Source organism: Dinoponera quadriceps, unplaced genomic scaffold (genome assembly GCF_001313825.1).
Source record: "Dinoponera quadriceps isolate SergipeBrazil2010 unplaced genomic scaffold, ASM131382v1 scaffold1115, whole genome shotgun sequence".
NCBI classification, from domain to species: Eukaryota; Metazoa; Arthropoda; class Insecta; order Hymenoptera; family Formicidae; genus Dinoponera; species Dinoponera quadriceps.
The window spans coordinates 331,367-358,246 of NW_014555233.1; the positions used below are offsets into that span (position 1 = coordinate 331,367).

The 26,880-nt window shown below is 45.6% G+C and overlaps 3 protein-coding genes across 6 annotated transcripts; 1 reads left to right on the plus strand and 2 right to left on the minus strand.

The window, feature by feature from the left end:
• Positions 1-412: 412 nt before the first annotated feature.
• LOC106743615 (WD repeat-containing protein 20) lies at positions 413-13,951 on the minus strand. Of its 4 annotated transcripts, XM_014617619.1 has the most exons (5): positions 12,899-13,951; positions 11,784-11,966; positions 9,600-11,057; positions 6,826-6,898; positions 6,333-6,403 (listed from the first exon to the last, which is right to left on the minus strand). In XM_014617619.1, exons 1-4 carry the CDS (start codon positions 13,166-13,168, stop codon positions 6,848-6,850), a joined length of 1,962 nt encoding a protein of 653 aa, XP_014473105.1. In that variant the 5' UTR covers positions 13,169-13,951; the 3' UTR covers positions 6,333-6,403; positions 6,826-6,847. The 4 variants fall into 4 exon arrangements, with proteins under 4 accessions (XP_014473103.1, XP_014473105.1, XP_014473104.1 ...); XM_014617617.1 differs by lacking the exon at positions 6,826-6,898 and having other exon boundaries at positions 413-6,403; XM_014617618.1 differs by lacking the exon at positions 6,333-6,403 and having other exon boundaries at positions 6,413-6,898.
• Positions 13,952-15,824: 1,873 nt separating this feature from the next.
• Positions 15,825-19,485, plus strand: LOC106743613 (digestive organ expansion factor homolog). Its single transcript, XM_014617615.1, has 2 exons — positions 15,825-16,101; positions 16,186-19,485. Exon 2 carries the CDS (start codon positions 16,257-16,259, stop codon positions 18,576-18,578), a length of 2,322 nt encoding a protein of 773 aa, XP_014473101.1. The 5' UTR covers positions 15,825-16,101; positions 16,186-16,256; the 3' UTR covers positions 18,579-19,485.
• Positions 19,486-19,539: 54 nt separating this feature from the next.
• Positions 19,540-25,351, minus strand: LOC106743616. The gene is made up of 2 exons (XM_014617621.1): positions 23,754-25,351; positions 19,540-19,777 (listed from the first exon to the last, which is right to left on the minus strand). The coding sequence occupies exons 1-2, from the start codon at positions 25,045-25,047 to the stop codon at positions 19,551-19,553; spliced, it is 1,521 nt and encodes a 506-aa protein (XP_014473107.1). The 5' UTR covers positions 25,048-25,351; the 3' UTR covers positions 19,540-19,550.
• Positions 25,352-26,880: the final 1,529 nt, after the last annotated feature.

Below are 26,880 nucleotides of genomic sequence, written 5' to 3' on the forward strand. Positions count from 1 at the left end.
CCAAATATTGTTAACAATAACAATAACGTTATATATAACATTAAGAACAACATATTTGAAAACCTTATATGTTGTGTCAAAAGTGTCATTGTAATAACGTTGTGTTAACGATTCCTTGCTTACCGGGTTAAACCTTCCGTACATACACGTGCTCGAAAATTAGCTCCTGGTTTACGAACGACGTGTATATTAATAAATATCGCGATTTTGCGATGTACTTGAATTCGAGAATCAACGATCGAACTCAGCAGATCGATAATTGTCATCGAATAATCTTTCGATGATCGTTCATCCGGCGCGAAATTCTTTCCGACTCACCAGTTCAGTCCGCGCCAACAAGTAACGTTCCTGAAAGAAGAGGGAGGCAGAGAGGGGGGAGGGAGATGTATTGCGGGAAAGACACAGGCAGGCGTTTAACAATGAAATGTCTTTTTCATTTACAATTACAAAGAATGTACACGCTTATAAACAAACAAAGAGAAATGCGCCGAATAGTACAGTACAGATCTGACGCGATGCTATAAAGCTCTTTGCATGGAAAGGTCTCATAAAAAACTGCCAGAGAAACGCTAGACTCGTTTACTTGTTCGGTGAGTGAGGATGTAATACAGCTGGACCAAACCCGAATAGCCGCGAATCGTCACGCTATTATTTATGCCCGAATATATCATATCCGAATTAATCACGCTTTCTCTTTCTTTCGTGCGCGCGATCGAAGAGACGCAGAGGAGTCATACAGTCCGCGTCTATCAGACGAGGTCTGATCGAACGCGCGTCTCACGGACAATCGATGATAATACGTAATTTGCGTCCGACCGGTTATTGTTATGCAATGTTAATTACGTCTCGTTACATTTGTACAATTCAATACCTTGAGACTAGAACCGACAACCGAAATCATTTCCGCAGTTATGAAAGCGGAAGGAAGTGTCCTTCTATTTCCAAGCCGTAAAATGACTGGTTGCTCCAAGTTCAAAACAGTAAATCAAAGTGACACCCTTCGTCGCCGCTCGAAACGCTCCTATCGAGGAACACGTAATTCGCACGTACAACGAGACGTTACTTTGAATAAACTATCGAAAGTTCTCCATTGTTGTGTACGTGTGTGTGTGTGTGTGTGTGTGCGTGGGTATGAATGTAATATTTCCGCGTCAAAACGGGAAAAGAAGAAAATAAATAATTTCGATATATATACACCCGAATGAAGTAGACTGTTCGTATTGTATCGAGAACTCGCAATAATTCCACAGACACAACGTCCTATATATAATTCTTTTTTCACGCACAATTTCTAGCTGGATCCAGCAGCTGCGATTAATCGCCCAATGGGAAACAAAATGCACGTCCTTTCGAAACAACTTCGCGCGAAATTTTCTACTTAGCGACGAATTACACGTCTCTCGTTACTAACAGTCCGAGAAGTGAACTCGTTCTTTAGTCGTTCCCGAGCGTCACTTGTGTGTGTGTGTGTGTGTGTGTATGTGTGACCTGTCGGGAAAAAAAACGCGACTTATCACACGCGATTTCAACGACCTACGTCATAACTGCTCTCCGGCAAACTCCGACAATCAGTAGTATAACATAACATCAATGTTATAATTTCTCACTCAACAATACAAATGCAATGTGACGCGTGTGTTATGTAACAGTTACACTGTCGAGCAGGAAATTGTAACATTAATTGTTACATTAACCGATAATTGGTGTTTGCCGCGTCCTCCGTGTTTTCGTCCCAATACGTCGGATGCAGAGAGATTACCCGTTCTTCACACATGCCGGGGACATTGTTTACGCGCGGATTCACGAGGAGCGTTTTGCGTGCACGAGTTTCCCGTTAATTGGCTCCGCCGATCGTGGTAGATATCAATTAATCCTCCGAGTGGCGACCAGGGTCATTTGCGTCCGGACCATCACAAGAAGTGTATCTCAAAATGAAATCATAAAAAATAAAATGTTTAGTAATTCATTGTTGACGAAATAGTTATGTGGTGTTCAAGTAGAAGGGTAAAGGAAGTTCCGGTTATTTTTTGGAGATTCTTCCGAGCAGTTCAAGAGGAGAAAAATCGAGGAAGACACAAATGACCTTGGTTGCCACTCCGAAAGTAGTGAAAATATGTTACCACTCGGAGGGTTGCAAACACGAATGCGTCCGCGAACTTCCGAAAGGAGACTCGATGTGCGCGTGGCCAGAAGAAACAAAATATCGCGTGGCTTCGACGCGACTTACATACTTCAGATACATGTTAACGTAAGAACCCTTTCAGGGATGTAACCCTTTCAGACCTGACGTTGACGATCGACGAGCTTGTCCATCCTGTGCGAAGGCCGAGAACATTTCCTCGTGAGAATCGATCGTCGGCCGAAGAATCGAGCGCTGTCGGCGCGAGCTCGCCGTTTAGCTTACGAAATAGGAACTTTGTAGATCGCGGTCTCCTCCGCGAAACAGAGGACGAAACGGGGGGAGAGTCGATAGAGATTCATTTTGCGAAGTTTTCGCTCAGCGAAAATTCCTGATCTCCAAGATCGAGGATCGCGTGGTCGAATTCCTAATTATTCTTTCCCGTCGACGCGCGTCTCGATCTCTCTTATTCATTTGTTTATTTAACGGGGAAAATCCCTTCTTTTCGCGAAGAACGATGAGAAATTTCAGGAAACGGATGCTCGAACCGAGGCACGTGAAATTTCTGTCTGAACTGTATCTGTGTATTGAATCGTCACCGTGATAGCATCGTTCATCGACTCATGTCATTATTGTCGAGGTAGCGTCAAAAGTAGAAAAAGGCGATAGAAAAACGAAAAAATGTGAAGAAGATCGCGCGAACGTACAGACGGCTCGCAATCGGCGGCAAATAAATCTCTGTCGACTCTCGCCTTGGGAAATCGTTCCGTTTCTTTTCTCGCAGAATCGTTCGACGAATTATATAGTCTGGTGTGTGTCGCAGGCCGGCTTCGGTTGCCTATAATTACGAAACTAATCAGCGCTTGCGTTATCCCGAAGTTCGAACGTCCGTCTCGGTGCATGACGGTACTTGGAAGTGACTTTCATTTCGTGACTTGGATATTGTTGTATTATAGCACACATATCACAGCATACCTTAACGAGCTTGCACTTGCTAGAATAATAGTACAGTGTCGTCGTGCCTCGAAGTAAGGTAACAAGATAGACCAATGTGCAACGACGGGAGCGGAAACAATATCGAAACGGGAGAGAGGTGGGTCGAGAGTCGACCTGATCATCCTGTGACAAAATCTCGATCGAATTTTCTGCAATGGTGCAACCATGTGCTGTCGTGTGTCCACGATGAAACGTAACGTGAGTTCCGTCTAATGTTAACTAAATAGACCCCGATCTGAGAAAAGCTGTAAATATCGGGGATTAGAAAAAGCGCTGGATGCGGCTCACTTCGTTGGAACGGAGCATAACAATTCGTTCATACGGAACGCCCGTCACGAACGGCAGCTGCGGCCTTTCCGGGCGTGATTGATTTCGACGATGGAACGTAGAGCCTTTTCCGGCGAGACATCAGCTTCCGATAATAATATTTACAGCCTTCTTACAACTGTGGTCTACCAAGGTGGAAAAAATTCAAAGAAACGGAAAGTGCTGCCAAAAGAAGGATCTCGACGAGCTTCGTCCAGAAGCGCTAAAATACAATAGTAGATATTTAATCCCTGAATCTCGCGCGGGAATGCTTGTGATCGAAGCTGATCGACGAGAAAAGCGGTCGGAAAGAGACGACGGTAACGTCTAATAACGAGGTAAATGAACGTGTTGAGTGTGTGTCGTTTTACTAATACAATATATATATATAACTCTTACGTGTAAATATAAATTAAAAACTAGTATCGCCTTGTGGAATACCTCCTTCGAAGTGATCGAATGAAGCTCACTGAGAATGATAGAGACCCAAGTCACACACTCGTAACGACAGAGAGAAGATAGGGAAAGAGAAATAAATAAAAAGAAGGGAGAAAGAAAGTGGATCAATTAACAGAGGAAAGAAAATAGTTTCTATCTGTGGGAATGTGTCCTACCTACTTCCACGGCCATAAGAGATCCGTAGACTATCCTTCCGCTCGTTTCTAAGATCGATACGTCTTGTGGCTTAGGTCTATATAAATTTCAACGCTTCATCCGGGTGGCGCGCAGACTGGCGCCCGACGTTTAGCGAAACTTGCTCTGGAATGGTGCAACGTGTCCGTCACAATCAGAGACATACACACGTATACATATGTACAGAGATTGCTTCTGACTCGGATCTTTTTGGGGAAGAGGCGCGCGCGCGAGCGCAAGGCCGCCGCGTAGTACCGCCGTCGCGACGAGTATCGAAGAGGAAAGAAAGAGGAAGAGGAAACGATATCCACCGGAAGAGCGGCTTACTAAACGAAAGTACTGTATGTGTATATGTGTGTATACGTGTGTGTGTGTGTATATATATGTGTCTTTAAGCGTTAAGCTGCGCGTGAACCGCGACTCGCGCGAAGTGTAGGCGATTCGAACAGAATTTCGCTGGAATCCGTCTTTCGCCGAGCGTCCAACTACCAATCTTCGTGGTCGGGCATTGAGCTTCGCCACGCTCGCATTACTCTTGCACGATCAAACAATCGGGAATAAAGGAAGAGATCCTCTTCTACGGAAAGGAAGAGTTTCCTTTCTATATTTACACTCTCGGCAATTACACACGCGTTCATACCATATACTGTATGTTCGCACAATAGCCCGAAACCGATTCAGTAACATCTGTACACAGATATCACAGTCTACGTTTACATGACCAGTACCAGCCCTATTTTGTAACTTTTAACGACAGCGTCGTTACCGTTACCTTGTCGATGCGCAGATTTTCTGTTATATATTATACCTGCGCAACGACAACGTAACGCTAACGAGGCTGTTGTTAAAAATTACAGAGGTTCGTTTTTGTCCCTGTATTAGTTCAAGGAATATGCGTTCACTGCCAATATTGCACATTTATAGTTCATGTTACGTATACTATAGATTTAGAGTATTGGCGGTGAATATCGGAACGCACATTTCTTGAACTAGTACAACCAGAGCAGGAACAAAAACAAACCTTAGATCTAGTAACACATAAAATCGACTCGACCGTTCTCCATGTGACAACTGCCGCAAACGTAATCATCGATAGTGTCACATGTCATGTAATACAGCTGTAACACGATTACTCACACGATATGTAGCACCAATAATTGCGATACCATCCAGACAGACATATTTAGATATATTTTGATATATTGTTTTCACCGGGACTAACATAAGTACGTGAAAATCGCACACTCACATAAGAATTTTGTCAGTATATTAGTCATCCGATGTTGTGAAAATTGCGGCAATATTGCTGTGATTTTCTGATATCATAAATATTATCGTTTATTTTGCTCGAAAGAGAACGTAATTAACCCGGAATTATTGCGGTAATAACAAGTCAATTTTTTTCTTTAACCAGCATATTTTAACAGAATTATGATAGAAAATGAATTTTGAAATTCTCTGACTTTTCCGTGTTTTACAAATGGAGAATTTCCCATGAGCAATGTGCAATCTCAAACTTTAGCATTTTAGAAGCAGGGATTGCAGGAAAGGCAGCTTATATTATTAGAAGCAACACAAATAAAAGTTTAGCAACATAATATAATCCTGAATGCACATTCAGCAAAAAATAAATGAGTATTGAAAATAATACAATTGAAAGGATTTTAAGGGAGTTATGGGCGAAATTATGCGCAAAGTTACAAGCAAAGTTCAAAACTTCAAGTTTCTCCCCATCTTTCCCTGACTTTTTCAAATTTTCCCCTGACATTTTGAGCTTTCGTGACATTTCTCGATTCTCCCCGTTTGAAACACGTCGTGCTGTTGCAATGGCATCGCAAAGCATACGTTAAATATTATATTCAGCAACATTTCCGCCTATCTGGACGGGGAATCGTCAGATCAGTTTCACGCAGTTGCACGCAGATCACGGCTGTTATTGAATCCGGTCTCGGATCGCCGCGCGAACGCAGTCGTGTACCCGGAGACGATTCACGTCGCGATGTATCGCGGTTGGAGTGTGAAATCCCCGACTTCCAAAATCAGCTGGTGGGCTTCGCGGCGAACGTAATCTCTTCGGTCGATTCGGACTCGTCTACTTCCCGGCCGAGCGGCGACGACGTCGAAGTCGCCCGCTCAGACCGTGCCGGAGTAACTCTCGCTCGGCCACACGTAATACAGATGACGTCGGCGTGCATAGGTCGCCTGGAACTGCACCTCGGACGCCCGCGACGACGACTCCCGATGATCCCGTGGCCCGGCCTCGGTGTCCGCTTCTGGCTATACTATGGTACCGCCGCCTTCCGCCGGGCTGACCACATGGAGGGCGCCGCCGACTTGGCCGATTCCCGGCTGAAATCGTAAGCGGCATCAGTCCGTTGCTGCGACGACATCGCTGATTAATCGCGCTTCCGATCAGACACGTGAGAGTCGTATCGCGCGCTATTCCCCGAAAAGTGTACGCACGGCGCAAACAACGGTACAGCGGCGCTTCTCCGTTGTGCTCCGTCCCCCCCCCCCTCCCACTTCACAAACCTTTCGAGGACAAGTGGCGGGGAGCCTGTGCGAATGCAAAAGTGCGTACGCGAGAGCAAACGAGTGAATGCACAGTGCGAATTCAGTAGTGTAAATTCAGAAGCGCCGCCGATGAGCGTCTCGTCACGTCGAGATCGCTGCGCGCGAACGATTGTACTATTTCTCTACTCGTGGCAAGTTCGATACATAAGCGATAAATAAAGCAAAATACGAACGAAAAAATGATAAGTCATACGTACCATGCGACAACTCAGGGAAGTCTCATCCACGATATTCTCTTGCATCAGCCAAAGCGTGGTACAGAACATTAATCTTTCCGATCGATCAAAGTGAGAAAAAAGAATTAATGCTTCGTTGGCTTCGAGAAGTAAGCGCAAGCATTATCCGATTAAAATGAAATTGATAAAGAAAACAAAAAAGGGGGAGAAAGAAAAGAGGAACTTTCGCGCTATATAAAAGAAGCAACGCACGCTACGCGTCACCAATTTTATCGTGTGGGCTCTGTAAATAATTGGCTATTCGCAGCGTTGGCCAAGAGTGTGGGCAACATCCTCGGGGAAAGTCAAACCGAATTAGTGCGCTCATGCTGTAGAGGACGCACAAGGATCGACGGGAGCTTCTTCGATCAAAGCGAATTCTTCGAGCCGTCGATTAGCACTTGTGCAACCGTCCTATTGCAATATCAATCTGCGAAGGAAGCACCGATTGCGTGCACCTAAACTACGCGACTCGTTAAAGTTGCCTCATACCTTTGGCCGAAGCTGCGGAATGGAGGAGTGAGCGTGGGATATCTTCGTTCGTGATACAAATGCTCTATGCAAAACGCTAGGGAACACAATGATTCGAGCCCGGCACAGGATCGGCTATCATCAGAAGTACAATATATATAAAAAAAAATAAAAAATAAAAAACGAAAAAAAAGTGAGACATGCGATTACGTACGAGCTTCGCAGATGATCAAATAAGTATCACGCGTGATTACGTACATGTTTATACAGACGCGTCTCTCTCTCTCTCTCTTTCTTTCTTTGAAAACATCGCGACATATATATCTCTCCCTAGAAATTCTGCATCGTACTTGCCGAAATCTCAAGCGAAAAGCAAAAGCAGCGATTTTGTCTCTTCCTCTCTCTCTCTCTCTCTCGCTCTTTCTCGTTCGTTTAAATTTTTTGCTTTATTGTACAACAAGGCGATTCGTCGTTTTTTCAACAAAGAATTTCAATGTTCTCTCGCATTTGTTATATATTGTAAAGTCTGGGACGACGGTTTGGCTAAGTAATTCGTTGACTCTATGCTCTCTCGGCTAAAGCTAAAGCTAATAACATTTTACACGAGATAGAAAGAAGATTTCAATGAAAGGGGCCTGCCCTGTCACGAGACCTCATAAGAGCTCAAACAACATTGCTCTCGAGGAGGAGATGCAAACCAAAAACATACAGACACACACACGAACACATATACATACATATACATACATACATACACACACACACACACATATATATATATATATGTGTGTGTGTGTGTATGTGTGTGTGTGTGTCGTATTCGTATCTATTCTATAACGCGTATTCTTGCAATATTTATTGCGTGTAGATATCTTGACCAGACGATTAGGCACAGATATTAACGACAGCCTATACCATGAATGAACCTTAATAAGCAAACACGTGAGTGTTTCTTGTTTAACGCATGCATTATATAACCACGTATTAGACGTTGATCTAAATAGTATATAAGTTAAAGCTCGTCCGTTACTTTTTTGTTTTCAGAAAAACGCAATTCTGTTTACGTATATATGTGAATGTATGTATGTGTGTACGTATGTGTCTACATCTGTGTGTGTGTGTGTCTACTTTATTGTCCGTGTGTGCGTATGTAGGAGAAACAAAAATACCTTGATATTCACGCGCGCGTTCTACCCTGCTAATTTAAATTATATCGAATTTCATGCACTCGAGGTAAATCCGTAACTCCGAGAACGTCGTGGATTTACCGATCTCTAATGGAATGTCTTGAGCAAAAGGCAACGTTTTTCGCGACAGTTGTATTTATTATCATGATCCATACGACGAATGAAAGATTGACAAGCATCTCACGTTATTAACACGTTATTAATAATCACGTAAAAAAATGTCCCCCTTGACTATCACCAGTTTCCCAACGATCGCTTATAGTCGCCTCAGGCCAATGCTCGAAATCACCCGCACTTTCCATTTTCGGATGCAATGTCTACCTTCTCCTGCTTAACTCGTCCTATGAACCCGCACATGAATCAGACATTTAAATATCAGCAAGAAGTAGAGCATCGCGCGAAGGAGATAGTATACGCGATGTCCAAGAGTCTCCTGGAACGCGCTCGAGCAATTTCGCGCACCGCCTCACAGACTCGTTCACTCATAGTATCGTCCGTCCACGTGTCTCTCCGCTAATTCCTAATATAATACAAAGACTCGAAGGAAATACTAAAAAAAAAAAAAAAAAAAAAAAAAAAAAANACCTCCCAATACTAAAAGAACTCAAACGCAAGTGTACACTCTACGGTCATAGACTTAAACGCGATTAAGGGCTCTCTACAGGAAATATTAAATATACTGATTGTGTAGCGTATAAAACTTAAATAACAGCAACGCGATCTCTCGTCATATCAAACAACAAGGCAATGCCGAATTCGTTCGCAGTGCGTTACTCCCGTAATACTTTAGAGCCGGCACAACCGCTCGTTTCCCGAAGAGGTCTCCTACGTCGGCCGGCAAGAGGGGGGGACGCAGCCACGGGATCAGAGATCTTTCCGTGCCGAGTTGTCTAGCTTGATGCACCGTACGGTATGTACAAAGTCGGGCCTCGGAAACTAACGGACTTTATTCGGCCGAGTTGCAGTGACGAGCGGAAACGATCCGACCGGGTTACATCAGAGATCGTTCGATCTCAGGGAATTGATATTTGTGTAGGGACTGTTGCTATGATGATGGTGTGGCCTGTGCAGAGTGCTGCTTATCGTGAGAGGACCTACCATGTGGCCGGGCCTCGCCCACGTGTACACGTATCCGTCTTGACACGCTGTCACGAAGCAATCTTCCCTAAACACTAACTCGGTCAGTCTCTCGTGCGCCAGTTTCTTGCACACCAGCGGCTCGAGGACCGGACACTCGTCGAACCTGGGACACCAGGCGGTCCCTATCAATCTCATGGGATCGTCCATCACGGAACTAACCTTTTTATTCGCCCCACCTACTAAACCCGCCCCACCGACACTGTTCAGATTACTACTCGTGTTCGCGTTGATGCTCGAGGTCTTGTCGCCACCACTGTTCTGCACGACCGTGCTGTTGGCCGCCGCCGTCGCCGTCGTCGTCGCTGCACCCGTCGCGCCGCGCATAGTGAGGCTAAAGTTTCTCTTGTGATTATCACCCTTACGCTCGCCGAAGCCAAGACCCGCTAGCCTCTGCGTCAGTGAGTTCACCGTCGCTACCGCGGCGTTCGTGCTCGTGCTATTGTTACTAGTCTCGTTATTACCACTCACGCTCTCCTTCGAGTTTACGTTATTCGAGTTATTATGTTTAGCATTGTTCGAGTGATGGTTCGCCGTCGTCGTCCCACCCGTCGCCGTTGTCGTGCCGTTGCCACTGTTGAACGTGCCGGATGCGGACAAGGCGCTGCCGCCCGCTACCGAGGGTCTCTGCTTAGCGCACACCGGCTGCCTCAGCACGTCCTCCGTGATGTCCCACAGACACAGCTGGGTGTCCTGAGAAACGCTGCCTAACCTGTAGCACGTACCGCCCGACATCCTCAGCTCGGAGCCGCACGAGTTCCGGTTCGAGTGCACGCCGCCGCTCTGCGAGGTCGTGGACAGGCGGTTCGACTTCTCGTGAAAGTGATTGTGATTGCTGTGCGGCATCGTCTCGTCGTCCGAGCCGCTGAAGTCGGGATCGTGGTCCCCGTACGACGTCGTGTACGGGTCGAAGGCGACCACGCTCACCCAACTGTGGTGACCTTGTCCCCGCGCCACTACGCGCTTCTCGTGGAAGCTCCAGATGGTCACCAGGTCGTCCTCGCCGCCGACAACCACGTAACGTCCGTCCGGCGACCAGCATACGCACAAGAAGCCGCCGAAGTAACTCCTCGCCGAGCCGACTAGCTCCATGGTGTTGTATTGGAACACGCGTAGGAACCCATCCTGGGACACTACCGCCAAGTTCGTGCCGCACGGGCTGAAGGCAAACTCGTTTATACAACAACCCTCCGCGCCTATCACCCACCGATACAGAGGGTTCCTAGTGGATTTGGTCTTGCAGGTGTATATGGCGTATCCGTCTCCAGACTTGAACGACTGATAATGCGGCGCGGTGGTGCCGCAAAGGAGCTCTTCGTTATAGAGGTAAAGCTGACCGGAGCTGTGGGACACCAGGAACAGATTGTTCGAGCCGGGAACCCATTTTATGCACGTCACCTTGCTCTTGTCGATCAGCCTCTGAAATGTGAACGTTCCTTATTACACTGAAAAACATTCTCTCTCTCTCTCACTTATATGTCCTAACGTGTTAGTATTGTCGAAGAATTTACTGTTTCTCTTAAACTTCCATTCTCGTTAACCCTCTATTTATTATGAATTTACACGGCAATCTTCGCTAATGAAATTATTCGCTCGTCCGAACATTCGTATTCAAAACAGGCAGCACGATTGTTCCAGCGACAGAGTGCGTTCCGTGACTCGTCGCGGGAAGATGGTGCAAAGTTATGTAATGTTGCTCGTTGAGCCTAATTATTCGATTGAGTTATAATTGCATTAGCGTGGGCCCACCGGGGCAAAGTATCCTGGGCGACGCCGTTAAATGTTAACTACAAGCACGCCGGGATGCGATGAATAGCATCAGGCACTAATGCTCAACTACTATTAATTTCCCACTTTATCATGTTTCAATAAGATAACACTCGTGCGGAGTCATTGGATAAGTGCTGACAGCATTCGCGTGTATCTCTAGAAAACTATGGTGACATACTACCAGCGCGGAGAACGCTGTTTGATCTATCAGATTACTTTTTATCTCATCGTAAACTAATTCTTGCAGATAATACGGAAAGCCGTAAAGTTTCTTCAGACTCTAGCTCTAACGTGCTTATGTGAAACCAGGTTCTCTCAAGGACAAGGCGTACGGGAGAGTAATTTGTAATTTGTGCTACATTGATTTCTACGTACGTCTTCATTGTACAACTTGCTGAGTTCCTTTTTTATTGGATCGATCAGCTGTATCTGCCCTGTGGAAAATCCCACCAGCAATGGAGCACTGTCCGCTGTCGCTGTTGTTTGATTAAAATTGTGGCAGGTCGGATTGGTTCCCTTGTATAACTTTTTATCCACTGGTTTGTTCAAGTCCACAGCCTGAAATATTTTAAGGATGCAATAGCCTGTCTCATACTTCCTCGATGAAGATCAGATGAGATGTATGATAAATTAGTCCGTTTCGATCTTTTACTAACAAAGTTCATTTGCAGAAGCAAGCAAGCGCTTTTATTTCTGAAACTTTTCCGAGATAAGAAAAAAACGCCTCCTGTTATAATGTGCGATTCTCTAAAAAGGACTTTATAACAAGTGAATGAGTAACAAATTGCATTGTCATTTCAACGATCTTTAATACGTCCGTTACCAGCGTCACACACACGTATGACGCATCGATCTCTCGCGAGGGACCAACGTCACACACACACATACATACACACATACATACACACACACTGTATGACAGCAATAATTTTGCATTCTATGTCCACATAAACAAATTACGTTTGTTTACACTTGTTACGTAAAAAAATACAGGGTGTTCTACGGGGGCGATTTTCCAAAGTAGAGACGATGGTAGCGAACGTATTAACGTCTCGTGCGTATACATGCGTAAACGAAGTTGGTACGAATACGCAAAGACGCAAATCATCCATTCATAGTAAGGTGATTACGGGGAAGTGCGTCTGGAACGCTTCTGAAAAACGTCAGCTCGACGTTTCCGCGCAATAGGAAAGCAGCGATAATTGGCGCGCGTGATCGACCCCACTGTCGACGTACGTCTCGCGCACGCCGTCGCGGAGACGATGTCCTCGTGTAAGGCGTGGTAACGAACCGCAAAGATGGAGTCTTCACGGCGACACTTCGGCCAGCTGAGAGGTTAGGTTTCTCGACAACGTTCCGTATGACCGGGAAAAGCCCATCTGGGCGGCACGTCATCGTCGTTGTCACTGTCACTGTCATCACCGTCGTCGTCCACCTCCTCCTCTTCGACGTCCCCGTAATCATTCCCGCGAGCATGTCGTCGGGCTTACCTTCTTGACGCCTCGATAGACGTAGACGTAGAGCTCCTTGCCGAAGTTGAAGCACATTCGGTCACCGAGGCCTTGCGCGCCCGTAGGGTCCGCTGGGTCTGGCAGCGTGACGAACGACACCCTGACGGACGCGCTGCCCTGGCTGTTAGTGTAGCCGACCCGGTTCGGTCTCGAGTACTCCGACAGAGTCATCAGCTTGTACGTGCCCTCCCGCGTGACGAATTGTGTTTTCAGGTCCTCCTTCCCTCCTCCGTCCAACTGCACAGCCATCTTACCACCAGCAGCGGCGCGACGGAGGAGCTCATCAGACACGGGAGAATCGTTCGTAGGCCGCGATCTTTCCTAGCCCACCGCCGCCGATGTACCCACTGATAGCGCGCTGTTAGCCCGACCGTTCGTTCGACCGACCAACCGACCGACCGACTGTCTGTCTGTCCGCCTGCCTGCCCGATCGCCGTTCGCCTCTCTCGCCAGTCTCGCGTGCGACTCCCTTCGCTCCTATTGCCCGTGCGGCAGGCGGGCAGCGCTTGACGCGCGCGAACCAGGAAGGCGGGCTCCGTCGGCCGCCGGCTTCCTACGGCCACGATCGTCGTGGCCACCGGACCCGTACGAAAAACCGCCGAACGTCGAGTACTGTCTTTTGCGACTCGCCGCCGGCTGCTTGGCTGGGCTGACTCCCCCTTCTCTCTCTTTCACTCGCTCTCGCTCTCTTTCTCTCCCTTCCTCCCCTCTCTTCCCCCTCTCTCTCTCTTTCACACACCGCTCCGTAGTGCGAGAGCACGGTGAGAAGCACCTGAAGTACTATAATGAAACTGCCTGCGTGTGGTGTGCGTTTACCGAGCGGCGGCAGCTCGCGCTGTCAAGATCGCATCGAGATCGCTGGCGCCCCACGCGATCAAGGCGTCGCTACGTTTTTTTAACATTAACTATTCACCCCGACGGGATTGATTTTTTCACTTTATTTTCGCCCATCTGTCCCCCACGGAGCGTTCGTACATTCGGGGAACGTTCACGGGAACTTTACACGGACGCTCGTTGACGGTACCGATGGCAAATAATTGCGAAGTTGTGCCTCTGGGAGAGAGTCGTTCGCTCTGGTTCATTCCTCTTCGAGCTTTCGGCTGGAGAACGATGAAGCAAAAAATGTTGGAAAATTTTCACTGCGATATTCAACGTGTGTTCTCCAGGCATTTGCCTTCGTACGGCACTGGCGGCCGCGGCTTCGCCGACGCGCGCAGTCGACCGTCCGTCTCGATATAGCGACCCGCGAGCTTCGTCGGAGACCGGATATTTTGTAAACAACCGAGCAAAGGGTCAATTAATTTCAACCGCTCTTTCCTGCTTCCCGTGCGCGCCCCTTTCCTTCCGCGTTGCCTTCGACGTTCCCCGCTCGATCATCGCTCCGGACTCACCTTCTAAATAAATTGCCGAGCGAGTTTTTCTCGCTCGCCTCCATTTTCCTGCCTCTCTCTCGAGAAGGCGACCACAGTCATTTTTACATCGCGTTTTACGATCTTGGGTGAATAGGAGATCACAACGAAAATATAGCTTGCGTAATATAAGAATTGCGAGGCAGACAATCGGTAGAACGTTGTAATTAATTTTGTTAACGTTAATTAAGTCCAACTGTATTACAGTTGTTACCGTTACTGTCGTTTCGTGTGTTTCATCCTGCGTACTTGGAGGATCACGCGATTTTTCATAAATATAAACGCGAATGGTAATCGGACTCTCATGCGCCCGACACGCACTCTATCGAGCGATAGATCGATGTATGCACATCGATATATATCGATATCGAAGGATGTATTTCGAGAATCTCGATCGCCGCCATATGTAAATCAGTCGCGGGACGAAGTATGGCGCGCGAGATGGTTTCGCGAAGTAGTCCCGTATATTTCGCGACATCGCCTCACCGAACGTGAGTTTCGCGTGAATTCCGCTCTCGAATGACCATGCCGGGGTTGCCGCAAGTAAGTATCGCGTGTTCGGGCAGTTTCGCGCGTGTGTATAAGTTAAACGGCCACCGAAGGTGAACTCGCCAAAGTATCTCGCAAGGCGGTTAACCGGCAGTATCGAGTGAAGTTCGCGGCGTGTCCTGTAATTTCGAGTATCTCAACCGCTGCGGTTTCAGTCGATCGAAAGTACGGTATAACAGTCGATGAAACGTACGGTATAACAGTTCGGCTTTGAAAAATTGTTTCTCGCGATTTGACTTGCCAGGAGTGCCGAAAGTGAGTTTCGCGCGGGTATTACGACGAAGCATCATTGGACAGTCGCGGAGAGTGAATATCTCGCGGATTGGGCAGTCAGCAGCGTCGAGAGTGAATTGCCGTGCATCCTCCACTTTTCACTCGCCGAGAGAAAAGTCGGTAAGTCGATAGATGACAATAAATAATGCGATAGATAATGCAATGCTTCCTAGACAGCATAATGTCTAAAATCGGAATGTAAGACGTCTTTAAGATGTCATAAAAGACTCTTATAACACGTCTTAGAGACGTCCTAAAGATGTCTTTAAAATGTCTTATGTCCCGATTTTGGATATTATAGTGGATTATCCGGATTTTACGTTTCGAACCGTACGCCCCGATCATGGCTTTCTGTATATGAAACGACTGATTTCTCCGAAATATTTTCGGGCAAAGAGCATTTCCCGAAATTAAGAGTTACGGTAAAACCAGATTAGTCTATGGATTTGAGATCAATTTCAGAAATTGTTTTCTGCAATATATTGATAACGATACCTAATATTTCGAATGAATTCTCGTATCAGGCGACAATCGAAAATAGTGGTAACTAGATTTGTTTTTTTTTCACCTGCGATTTTGTACTCTCGTGCTACTCGCGCGTGCGTTCAGCGCGACAGATTAGAGTGTGTGGAGAAATAAAACTATTCCAAACCTAACCAAACAATTCCGCATGGTTCAACGCGACATAACCTTGTCCTGCTTGAGAACGATGCACGTGTAAAAGCGAAATAGTGTTACTCGAAGAGAAAGATACGTAATTTATGTAAATACGTAAAGACGTAAATAAAAACTCAACTTGAAAGGAAGAGAACAAGTGACGGAAAAATAGTGATATCGTATTTCGAAGGATATATTCATTGAGAGAAGGAAAAGACATCGAATGTGAAAACTAATAGAAGCATGCGGTTGATCGTCTGCCAAGCAAACTCCAACTTGATGGGCTGATAAAACGTAAGCCTAAGAGTTGAAAGTTTAATCTGAAAATCTAATAATAAATCTGTATTATCATCCAACCAACAATTCTAATTATTTTAGTCGCATAAGCGGTACATCGTCGATTTGGTAACAGCGTTCTTTGTACAGACTGGATTAATTAAATCGTTTCAATGGCACCAGGAAAGCGTCCGGTTGGTAAAAGAAAATTCGATGGACGCAACAAACGTCTGCCAAAACCGAAGAAGGAAAAATTTGATTTTAGAACAGCGTCTTACATCAAAGAACGCGAGGAGAGAAACAAGGAGCTTGAAGCTCGCAGGCAAATAGCAGACCAGGAGGCAGCAAGAGCACGTCTCTCACAGATCACGGAATATGACAGTTCCGAAGAAGACCCTATAGAAGATTTGTTAGCAACATTTCCAGATTATAAAGAGCCGCAGGCAATTAGTTCAGAAAGTGAGAGTTCTGATGAACCAACTGATATACAGGATGAAGTTGAGAGTAATACAGAAGAAGAAGAGGTTAACGAAGAATCTGGAACAAACAGTGAAGAATCTCCCCAAGGTCAGAGAATAAAAAGATCAAAAAGAAGAGAACAGGAAGAAAATGAGGAAGAAAGCAAAGAGATCGAGGTCCAAGTGAAAGAAGATGATGAAGAGGATATCGAGACTGCTCAGGAAGACGCTGGTCAATTAAGAGATCCATTTTCTATACATTTGCGCAATGATATGGACGATAAACTTTACAATACAGTTAGCACAACACCGCAGACTATAGAAAAGACAAAGTTGTCGTGGCCCACACTTGGAAATCTGATATGTGAAATTCCGAAACCTAATCTGGATAATGAGAATAAGGAGGGTGGGACCAAACTTCTGGATGAAGATAAAAAATATGCAAGCTACGGCAAAATTCCATGTTTGATCAAAGTCGTCGACTGGGACAAATTGCATGTAAAATCGCAGATTCAGAATAATCTTGCTAAAGCTAATCGCGTAAAAGGAGACGCCAAGGACAACGCTGAAATTAATCCTTCATCTTTGACCCCTCTTCAGCGAGAATTATTTTCGATAATAAATAATTATCAAGATTTATATTATCCAGAGAGAAACTTCTCAAATGCCAATCAGATACGATTCGTGTATTGTCTACATGCGATCAATCACGTGTTAAAGACTAGAACAAAGATATTGCATCATAACACGAAGATAGCAAAATCTGATGGGTCAGTCCCGGACGAATACAGAGATCAGGGTGTAGTGAGGCCTAAGGTGCTCATGATAGTGCCATTTAGGCATTCTTGCTTGAAGATAGTCGAGATGTTAATCTCAATTTTAATCGGAGAGGTCAAAGGTGGCTCCGTCATGAACAAGCTACGATTTATGGAGGATTTTACCGGGAACGATTTGGCGATGCCCAAGAAAAATCCTAAGCCGAATGATTATGAGCTGACCTTCCAGGGTAACATTGACGACAAGTTCAAGATAGGTATAGCCATCACCAAAAAGACGCTCAAATTATACAGCAAGTTCTATTCTTCGGACATTATAATCGCCTCGCCATTGGGTCTCAGACAATTGATAGGCGTGGAAGGCGAGGCGGAGAGAGACTACGATTTTCTGGCGTCCGTAGAGGTATTGATTATGGACCAGATCGATCTGATCACCATGCAGAACTGGGATCACTTGCACCACGTCTTGAAGCATCTGAATCTGCAGCCCAAGCAGATGCACGACACGGACATTTTTCGCCTGAGAAGCTGGTGCGTGAACGGCTGGACCAAGTACTACAGGCAGACGTTGATCTTCTCCGCTATGGAGTTGGCGCACATAGACGGGGCGTTGAAGAAGACTTGCTTCAACTACGCTGGTAGAGTAAGAGTCGCGAATCCGGTGGAGCCAGGCTCGATTTGCGACGTGGACATCACGGTTCAGCAGGAATTCCACAAGTTCGACGCGTCCGATCGTGTGCAGGCTATCAACGGCAGAATGGAGTTCTTCTTGAAGAAGGTGCTGCCACAATACAAGGATGCCGTGTACAAGAATCACACGTTAATCTTTGTGCCGTCCTATTACGACTTCGTGTCGTTGCGCTACCACATGATGAAGGAGGAACTGAGCTTTACGCAGATATGCGAATACACGGAGGACGCGAAAGTTGCCAAAGCGAGGGACATGTTCTTCCACGGTGACGTGCACTTCCTTCTTTACACGGAACGCTTTCACTTTCACCGCAGGCTTAAGATAAAGGGTATCCGGCATATCATATTCTATCAACTGCCCATTTTCCCGCAATTCTACAGCGAGATATGTAATCTGATGTCGGTGGATTATCAGAAGCTTCGTGGCGTCTATCATTACAACACGTCGGTAGCCGTTATATACAACAAGTTTGATTGCTATGAACTTATTAGAGTTGTGGGTGAGAAAAGGGCAGTTAAAATGATCAATTCGGAATTGAATTATTATAAGCTCACGTGCTCCCAACGATGATAAATATAAGTGTTTAGGTGAAAATAAAAAAAAATACTCGTTCTGACATTCAACTTTCATTCGTATGGATTTCCCCATCGGTTCAGGGAATCAATGTTCTTCTCTTTATATAAAAACAATTTGTTTTGAATTTTAAAAAGATAATATGGATTTCAGGTGCTCCAAGTAGAAAAACAGCTAAGGAGTGAGATATTTAGATTTTTTAAATTAAATATCTGTAAATGAATGTACGTTATATACTTGTAGCAATTTTGATTTTATTCCTCCATCTAATAAGAAATATTTATAATTTATAAATGTCACAACGTAAAATTCTTTAAAAACAGAATACTTTGATACACGCGAGTCACACGCTGAAGATACATGTATATAAGACATCAGGCGAATTTTAATTGTGTTACAGTAAATGTCTCTTTGTTACTCTGTTAAAAGTACTATGCATGTGACATGTTCTATTGTAACACTAATTATAAAAACATATGCGAACACTCTCAACTTAGATATCAACGAAGTGATAAACGTAACAGATTCTACGTTCTAAGTGAAGAGTTACACACAAAATGTCTATAATTTCTAAATTATCACACGAAAAAACACGAAATTAATTTTTACATCGACTTGTAACAGAAACAGCTTTTATTTGCGACGAGCACGCGTTTTGCTTTTTAGTTCTACTATTAATGTTGATTTTATCCATCTTATATACTGTTGAAAGATTAGAAATATTTTCCATATAATATTACGAGTTCATACATTATTCAAGTGTATTTAGATTATACTCGTCTCAGAGATTAGGCCTAAGTTCTATAAAATTTCTCTCTTCGTTTAAGGAAATTATCGATAGTTGTAAATTGGAAGAATCTCTTCCCTATAAACGACTATATTAGTAAATATCAGTGCTCTATCGGAGATTATTAGTTTAATTTCCCATCAGTTTTTCACGCTCGACACAAAGTGGAAAGTCTGATTTGGTTACGTGATGCTCTCGTCGTCGTCGTTCACGATGCTAGTGAAATTGTTGCGATAATCCTGCGCCGTTGACATCGACGTGAATTCGACTAATGTTTCCTCGATGTCCGTATTTTCCGTCAAGATTTCCCAAAGTCCTTTCTGTCGTTGCGTGGTCGATAAATCCAGCTCCTCCAACTGTTTATTATCTATTGTCGTGGATCTAGCCGTCATCTTTTCTATCTGTGTTTCTGTAAAGAAGAATAACATTGAATTATTAGTTGAATGTTAACGAAGTTTACAAAGTTATCGATAATACAACGATAGCCTTTTAGATTATATTACAAAAATTATACTTGATTTCAATGTTCATATTTTTCCAAACTTTTACATCGAATTTTGTATGTGTGTGTGTGTGTAAAATTGCGACATTTTACAGAGATCGATATCGTGCATTGCACTCGGTATTTTCTTTATGCAATTTTTATCACTATGAATTTCTCATAATTTTCGACTCGTGTGGGACATAAAATACAATTCTTTTGCAGTATAGCGCTCTATACGGCAATAAATTTTGTGTTACTTTAACATGGAGAAATGTGTTAAAAAGTATACAAATAAAATGTTTAAATATTTGCATACTTTTTAACACATTTCCCACGTTAAAGTAACATAAAATTTCACTGGACTGTTTTTAATATAACACTTTTTACTGAGTTGAGCTCCACACGGGGATGTTGAACTTTGGAATTGATTTTCGAGTAGTAAACTATAAATGTAGCGGCAATACGGCAAATTATAATTAGGTCGTCGGCATCTTTCCGATGGAACGTTGATCGCGCCGTTACCGTTAGAGATCGGGGGCGTCGTGAGCGAGTCGGGAGGTTTAGCGCACTCCGGCTTGTCGAGCCTCATCATTCTGACCGACTGGTCCTTAGGGTTCCAGACGAAGGTGTAATACAGGGAGAGCAGTATCGCTGCCATGCTGACGAATATGACGTAAGCGACCACCGTTAGCACTCGCACCACCTTCTGCTTGTGCTTCGTCTCGTAGAGCTTGTCCTTGCGCTCGTCGCCGGCGAAGCGAACCTCGTTGGCTGCGGCCGGCTTATTTTCGCGATTACCCAGGCTCCGACTGATGCTCGCCATTACGTTGTGCGCGCTCATCTTCCGCGGCAGCTGCATCCTCGGCGCGAGGTCACGTTTCACACGGCCCGATCGGCGAGACGGTCATCGTTCCGCAGACGGATTTCGAAAATGATTCCTCGAGCGGAGAACCGGGCTTTGGGAGAAGGATCGTACAGCAGGGTTTCGTTCGATGCTGAAAAGCAAAGCGGTCCACGTTGGTGATGGTGCCCGAGAACACTTGAATCGTCCAGCTTGCGAGAGTCGTAGATATTTTTATTTCTTTCGCAAGGTTCCCGCTCGTTTCTAGTCTATCTACGAAGTTGAGCGTCCGTTCATTTGGACGAAAGGGACGGACTTATTTTCACATTTGAGCTTTAGACACACGATTTACACGTCGTTCCGAATCTTTGATTAAACATCTTTCACGTGAGTGCACAAATCGGTCTTATTGCCTCGACGTAAATTAGCGCGAGCTAATTTTAGCCCCGAATTTGTAGCCGTGTGCTGAAATCGTAACGCGGAAATTAATATTTTAACTTTAAAGCGAATCACACTTTAGCATTGCATTTATTGCTAGCGAAGCGCACGCATATATACATACACATGCACATCCACACACACACACACACACACACTCTCTCTTTCTCTCTCTCTCTCTGTCTCTCTCAGTCTTTTCCAGCATTAGAATTCGTCCGCGTCGGTCCTCGCACTTTTAAACTCTGATGTGGGGATCCTTGCCGTTTGAATGCCGCCTGAACACCGTCGCGAGAGATGTTTCGAAGACGCGACAGGGCGTGTCGCCCTGAGACGCGAGCTTCATCCACGGGCTGCAGAATGCGCAGAGGAAGCTGGCTCGGACGATGCAACAATCGATAGATATCTTCCTCTCCTTCTCTCTCTCTTTCTCTCCCTCTTTCTCTTTTGACTCTTTCCTCTTTTCCACACAACTAACACGCACGTTTCTCCGGCTATTTCTGCATGCCGGTTCTCCCGTATCGCGCGCTGACGCGGCTGCAAAAAACACAGCCGCCTCGGGTGCGCGATAGAACGTTCAATGCGCAAGCTCTAGAACCTTGACCCGTCCAGCTTCTCGCCTTCATCGCGTTAAAGGGACTAATAAACTCAAAGGTATACGCGAGGTCGTTATACTTACGTGGAGATCGTGCCTATATTTTGCATAATTTTACTTGTTCACATCACCACATTGTTTATATTTTAAAAGAGAGAGATACATAGGGTATTCTAGCATAAAGAGAACATTTAATCTCTTTTCTTTTTAATAATATGAGAAATGTTTAGAGCACAATTTAAATGGTTTCGAAAGAGGAATATCGTGGAAGGAGAATTTTTTTTACGGTCATTTTTTCGACTTTTTTTTAAGCCCCTAAGGTATTTAGATATCCTCCTTATGCTGGGACACTCTATATATATTACGATCTATATATATTACGAATATATATTTTAGAGGATGAGAACATGAGGGAAGGCTGTTAATAAAAATGTAAAGAGGGTAGTCAAAGAAGACACGTCTCGTAGATCGGTCATTGGTAAACTTTCGTCGCAAACGGGACCATCAAATCGAAATTCTGACGCTCGGCGGAGTGCTTATCACACGTCTCGCGTCCGGGTCTGCAGATTTTCCTCTTCTACTTTTTCTTCAAGGAATAGTAACGCAGAGGGAGCATATAGATTTGGTATGACTGCATCATGCATAAAAGAATTCTCTTTCTAAGGTCTGCTGATCAAAGAAACGTTTCGAAGGTATGAATGTAAATTGGGGAAGCTGGGTGGAATATTTGAGCGGAAGGATATATAGCGTAGACTCTCTCGCGCGCGCGAAATGGGATTAAGCGTAACGAGACTCGAATGGAGGGTAAGGCGGACTGCTAAGCAATTTCGTTTCGAGAATGGATGGACTTGTCGCAGCCTCGTCACTTTACCCGTCCTATAAAAGAAGGCGCGCCTTTGTTTTAGTAGCAAACGTAGCCCCTCGATCTTTTCTTCGGCAAACAAGACACACTGTTCGATCGGAAGACGTGCCCTCAGTATAAGTTTCGTATAACTAAGAGAATACAGTGGGGTGAATCTTCAGAACGTCTAAAGGCTTTGGGGAATTACTCTCGGACTCCGTCGTGACTTCGTACAGTTCGATTTCTCGCGACGAAAAGTCGGACGAAAGCGGCGTCTCGCTTCCCACGCAATAGTATTTTCCCGATAAGTGCACGATATAACATATCGAGAAGTAATAATAATATTGAAAAGTTATCGGATCTTGGGTGTGATGTAACGCGAAGGAAGCCGTAATAGATCGACTTGACCCTGTTTCGCTTATTACAACGAACAGCGCGGATAATCATCGCGCGTCCATCGGATCCATCGACTTATTTCTAAGGCTTTAATCATTGCTCTCCATCGCGACCGTTGAGAATGCTTCTTTATTTCTCTGGCTGTGAAGAGCAGACATAGATATTCTCTCGATCGAAGACGTTATGTTATCGAATGAAAACGAAAATCTGTTTCCTGCTCTCGATCGAGTCGACAGAGGCGGATCCGTTAGATCCGGGAAAGATTAACTGCGCATAAATCCGGGAATCTCACACAAAGGGAACAATCGAAACTATTTGTTGGATCCGCGTATTTGTTTAGACGATGCCTCGGCCGTCTCCGTGAAGAAAACGTCGAGCCGCACTTTGATGAAAATAACGAAAGGATAAACTCCGGCAGATGTTCCGGGGAACGGATTGACGCGAGATCTGACGCCCGGTCTCGAGTTTCAAACCCGGCCTCGTTCACGGGGAAGGTGCCAAAAGAATAATTTAAATTTCCATTTCCCTCGATATCGAGATTCACAATAATAACAACCTCATAATATAAATCCTCGTCGTCGATCGGCCCAACGGGAGTGAACGGGTCTCTTTGCCTGGCGGACTCGACGGACTCGGTGATTCGCAATCTAGAAATGGTAGCGCGCGAGCGATGCCGAGGGAAAAACGCGAATGACGTGGTGCCAATTGTATAATCACACAGGCACGGCTCGCAGTCATGCGTTGGCATATAAACGCGCGGGGCTGGAACGGAAATTCGCGCGGATTCCCTCACCTTCGGAATTTCTTCGGTATTTCGCGGCATACGTCGCTTTTACGGCCAAGTCGTCTGGCGGTTGATGGGGCCTCGGATCATCGTCGAATCTCGACTTCCCCGACGAGTCGGTCGATACTCTATCACGCGCGATGCTTTCGCTCTTGCAACATTCGTCATTGCTGGAACAATTTCGCCCGGAGCAATTAACACTGTTGCTCGCAGACGGAGAACGACTTGTCTGGCTGTTCGGGTGTTCCTCCGAAGCAACGTCTACGTCTCTCGGCTCGTTAGAATCATCTTTTTCTTCTCGATCGTTGTCGATCATTTGGCTACCGGCGGAATTTTTCCCTCGCTCCGTCCACCGATCTTCGCCATCTTCACTATCTCGTCGCATCGTAGAGTCTCGGCTGCTTCGCGAGTCCCTGGATTCGTTTACTACAACGGTATACGGTCCAGCGAGGTGGGTCTTCTCTAGAGAATTCCGAATCTCGCTTAGGACAGTCGAATTTTCGTCACGATCGGCGGGTCTCCCGCCGAAACGTCGAGTCTGCTTCGGTTCGTCGGCAGAAACAGTCAGGGATTTCGACGCCGAGGACTCTCCGACGAACAGCGTGCTCAAGAAGTTCGTCAATTTTTCGTACAGACCGGTACCGTTGTCGATTCGAGTCTTCCCCACGGGAACGCTTCCGCGCGACGTTTCGTCCGAGCTCGAATTCTCCGTCGAATGAAGCACCTTCTCTGTCGCTTTCGCTGCGAGGAAAGAATCGCCGTGTTCGTTCGGGGAAGTTACTTCGTGCGACAAGCGAGTCGTCCGATTCTGTCGCCGGGTCTCTCGCATGGTTTCCATGAGCGAGTACTTCAGCTTCAGCAGCATTGCGTTCAGCCTTCCCTGCCGAGGCATCGCGAGACCACCCGAGATCTCGTCGGGGTCGCTGTCGTGCGAATCGTGCGCGATGCGACCCAGGAAAGGCCTGCTCTTGTACGTGCGATTGAGCACGTTCTCCAGTAGGAGGTCCGTTTCCTCCAAGTACGGCTCAGCGGTCAGGAGCTGCACCTGCGGCTCCGTTCGCGGACGTTCTCGCTCGATGAGTCCCGGGTTCGGCGGTTCCCACAGGAATATGTAGTAGGCGCTCAACAGGATGCCCACGAAACTCACGGAGAACAGATAGGCCATCACGGTGACCACGCGGATGATTTTCTTGGAACCGCGATTCTCGTAGATGTCCGCGTTCGGATCTTTCTGCGGCACCTCCAACGCAGAGGCGGCATCCTGCGGCTCGACTTCACCGCTGCTCTCCTCCTCCTTGCTCATCGTATAATCTTCGAGTACAATTCACCTCTTCGGTGAGGTCAGTGCGAAGATCATGAACATTTCTCGATGATCGCTCTCGACTCCGCGTTCTCTCGCATACCGAAGGAGATACGTGTCCTTCCCTTGGCTCTCGTCGGCGGACGCACGAACGATGCGGGTTTCCCCGGGCGAATTTCTCAACGGCGATTTAACGGCCGTTTTCCCTGACTGCCATTCGGTGTTGGCATTTGAGCTCTTAGAGGAGAGAAGGCGAATTTGTTATCTACTGGTTTGCTTGATCGTTCTCCATTTTTCTTGCAACATCCGACTCGTATTTTTTAACGGCTTGTCAGTTTGTTGTCGCGAGCACCCACGCGAGGTGCGGAAAAGAGGCGGTTGACCGGCCGGTCGGGGGGGAAACGTTCCGGTAGCGATAACACGCGAGACTGCAAGCTCCTTGATGGCGCGCCGCGGACAAACTCGGCCGCGATTCACCACGTGTTTATTCGCGCGCAAGCGTCCTCGCGAGCCGGCCGCCACATGGCTCGCGCTTGTGTTTCCAGCTGTGTGCCTATGACAGTCTGTCCGCGTTAGCCGAAAAGTGTCCCCGCGTTCTTCTTTGAGCAACCTCGTACAAGATTCTCCATCCACACGCCTCGATAAGTCGACCCACCGCCGTAACCGCTTTTCTAAGGTAACAACGAGGAGACCTCTGCATCTCTCATCCGTGCGTGCAGCACATCGCATGCGCACACATATCTTACTATTACCGTCTGACGGAGAGAAGCCGTAAATGAGCGATGTCTTTAGTTCATGGGCTCTAATGAATTTATACAATTCATATTTTACATGGTAAAAAATTTTATATTAAAGACGGTCCATTGAAATTTGACATTGACATGGTAAATGTTCTAATCACTACACAAATATAATGTTAAATTAACACATTCACCTCAAGAGTTGTCAACATATATTAAATATGTCTCAAAGTAAAACAGAATTTCAGTGGACGTTTTTAACACAAAATTTTTCACTGTGTATTTTCACATAATGGAATCCTAAACAACATAATGTCTAAAATCTAGACATGAGACGTGCTTAAGACGTTGGAATGTAAAAGATGTCGCAAAAACATTTTATATCCTGACTTTGGACATTTGTGTTACCTGAGATGTGATCTTTATTACTTCTTGACGATTTCTTTTCTCTTTTTACAATTACTTTTTGCTTTTGGAAATAAACGTGAGTATTATCGCAGGAAAGAAAATTATACAATTAATACATTTTTTATTTTTCTTTTGATTTTTGCGAGAACCTTTGCCTTGAACAAAAAAATTTTTATGGACAAATGTAAACAAACGAATTGCGTGTGAATTTGATAAATATTCGCATTTCGGAGTGCTATTTTCGTAGATCTCGAAAATGACCAAAGCTTATGTTGACTCGTAAAATCATGGGTTGATAACAGAGAAGACAGAGAAGATCGAGGTTAATGATTTTTCTTGCTTCGACTTTTCCACGCGGAACGTAACCACAGACGAAAGAAAAGCAAGTTCAGACGTGTAATAACACTCATTATGTCGGAATACCAATAAACGATCGATGATCATACAGTGGCCTTTTTACGACGCCGGACTAAGGAACGAAAACGCGCAATATCGAGATTTATATCGCAACCACGCGAAACATCACTCCGTTGCTTCCGGTGTATATTTTCGCTACGGCGCGCTGATTAATGCTCGTGCATACACAGAAACGTGGTATGCGCTACGAGCGACCTATGGAACAGTGAAACCGCCTCATTATCATTCGGTTCTCCAAATTTTTTCCGCTCGGTCATGCAGTCGTGCATGT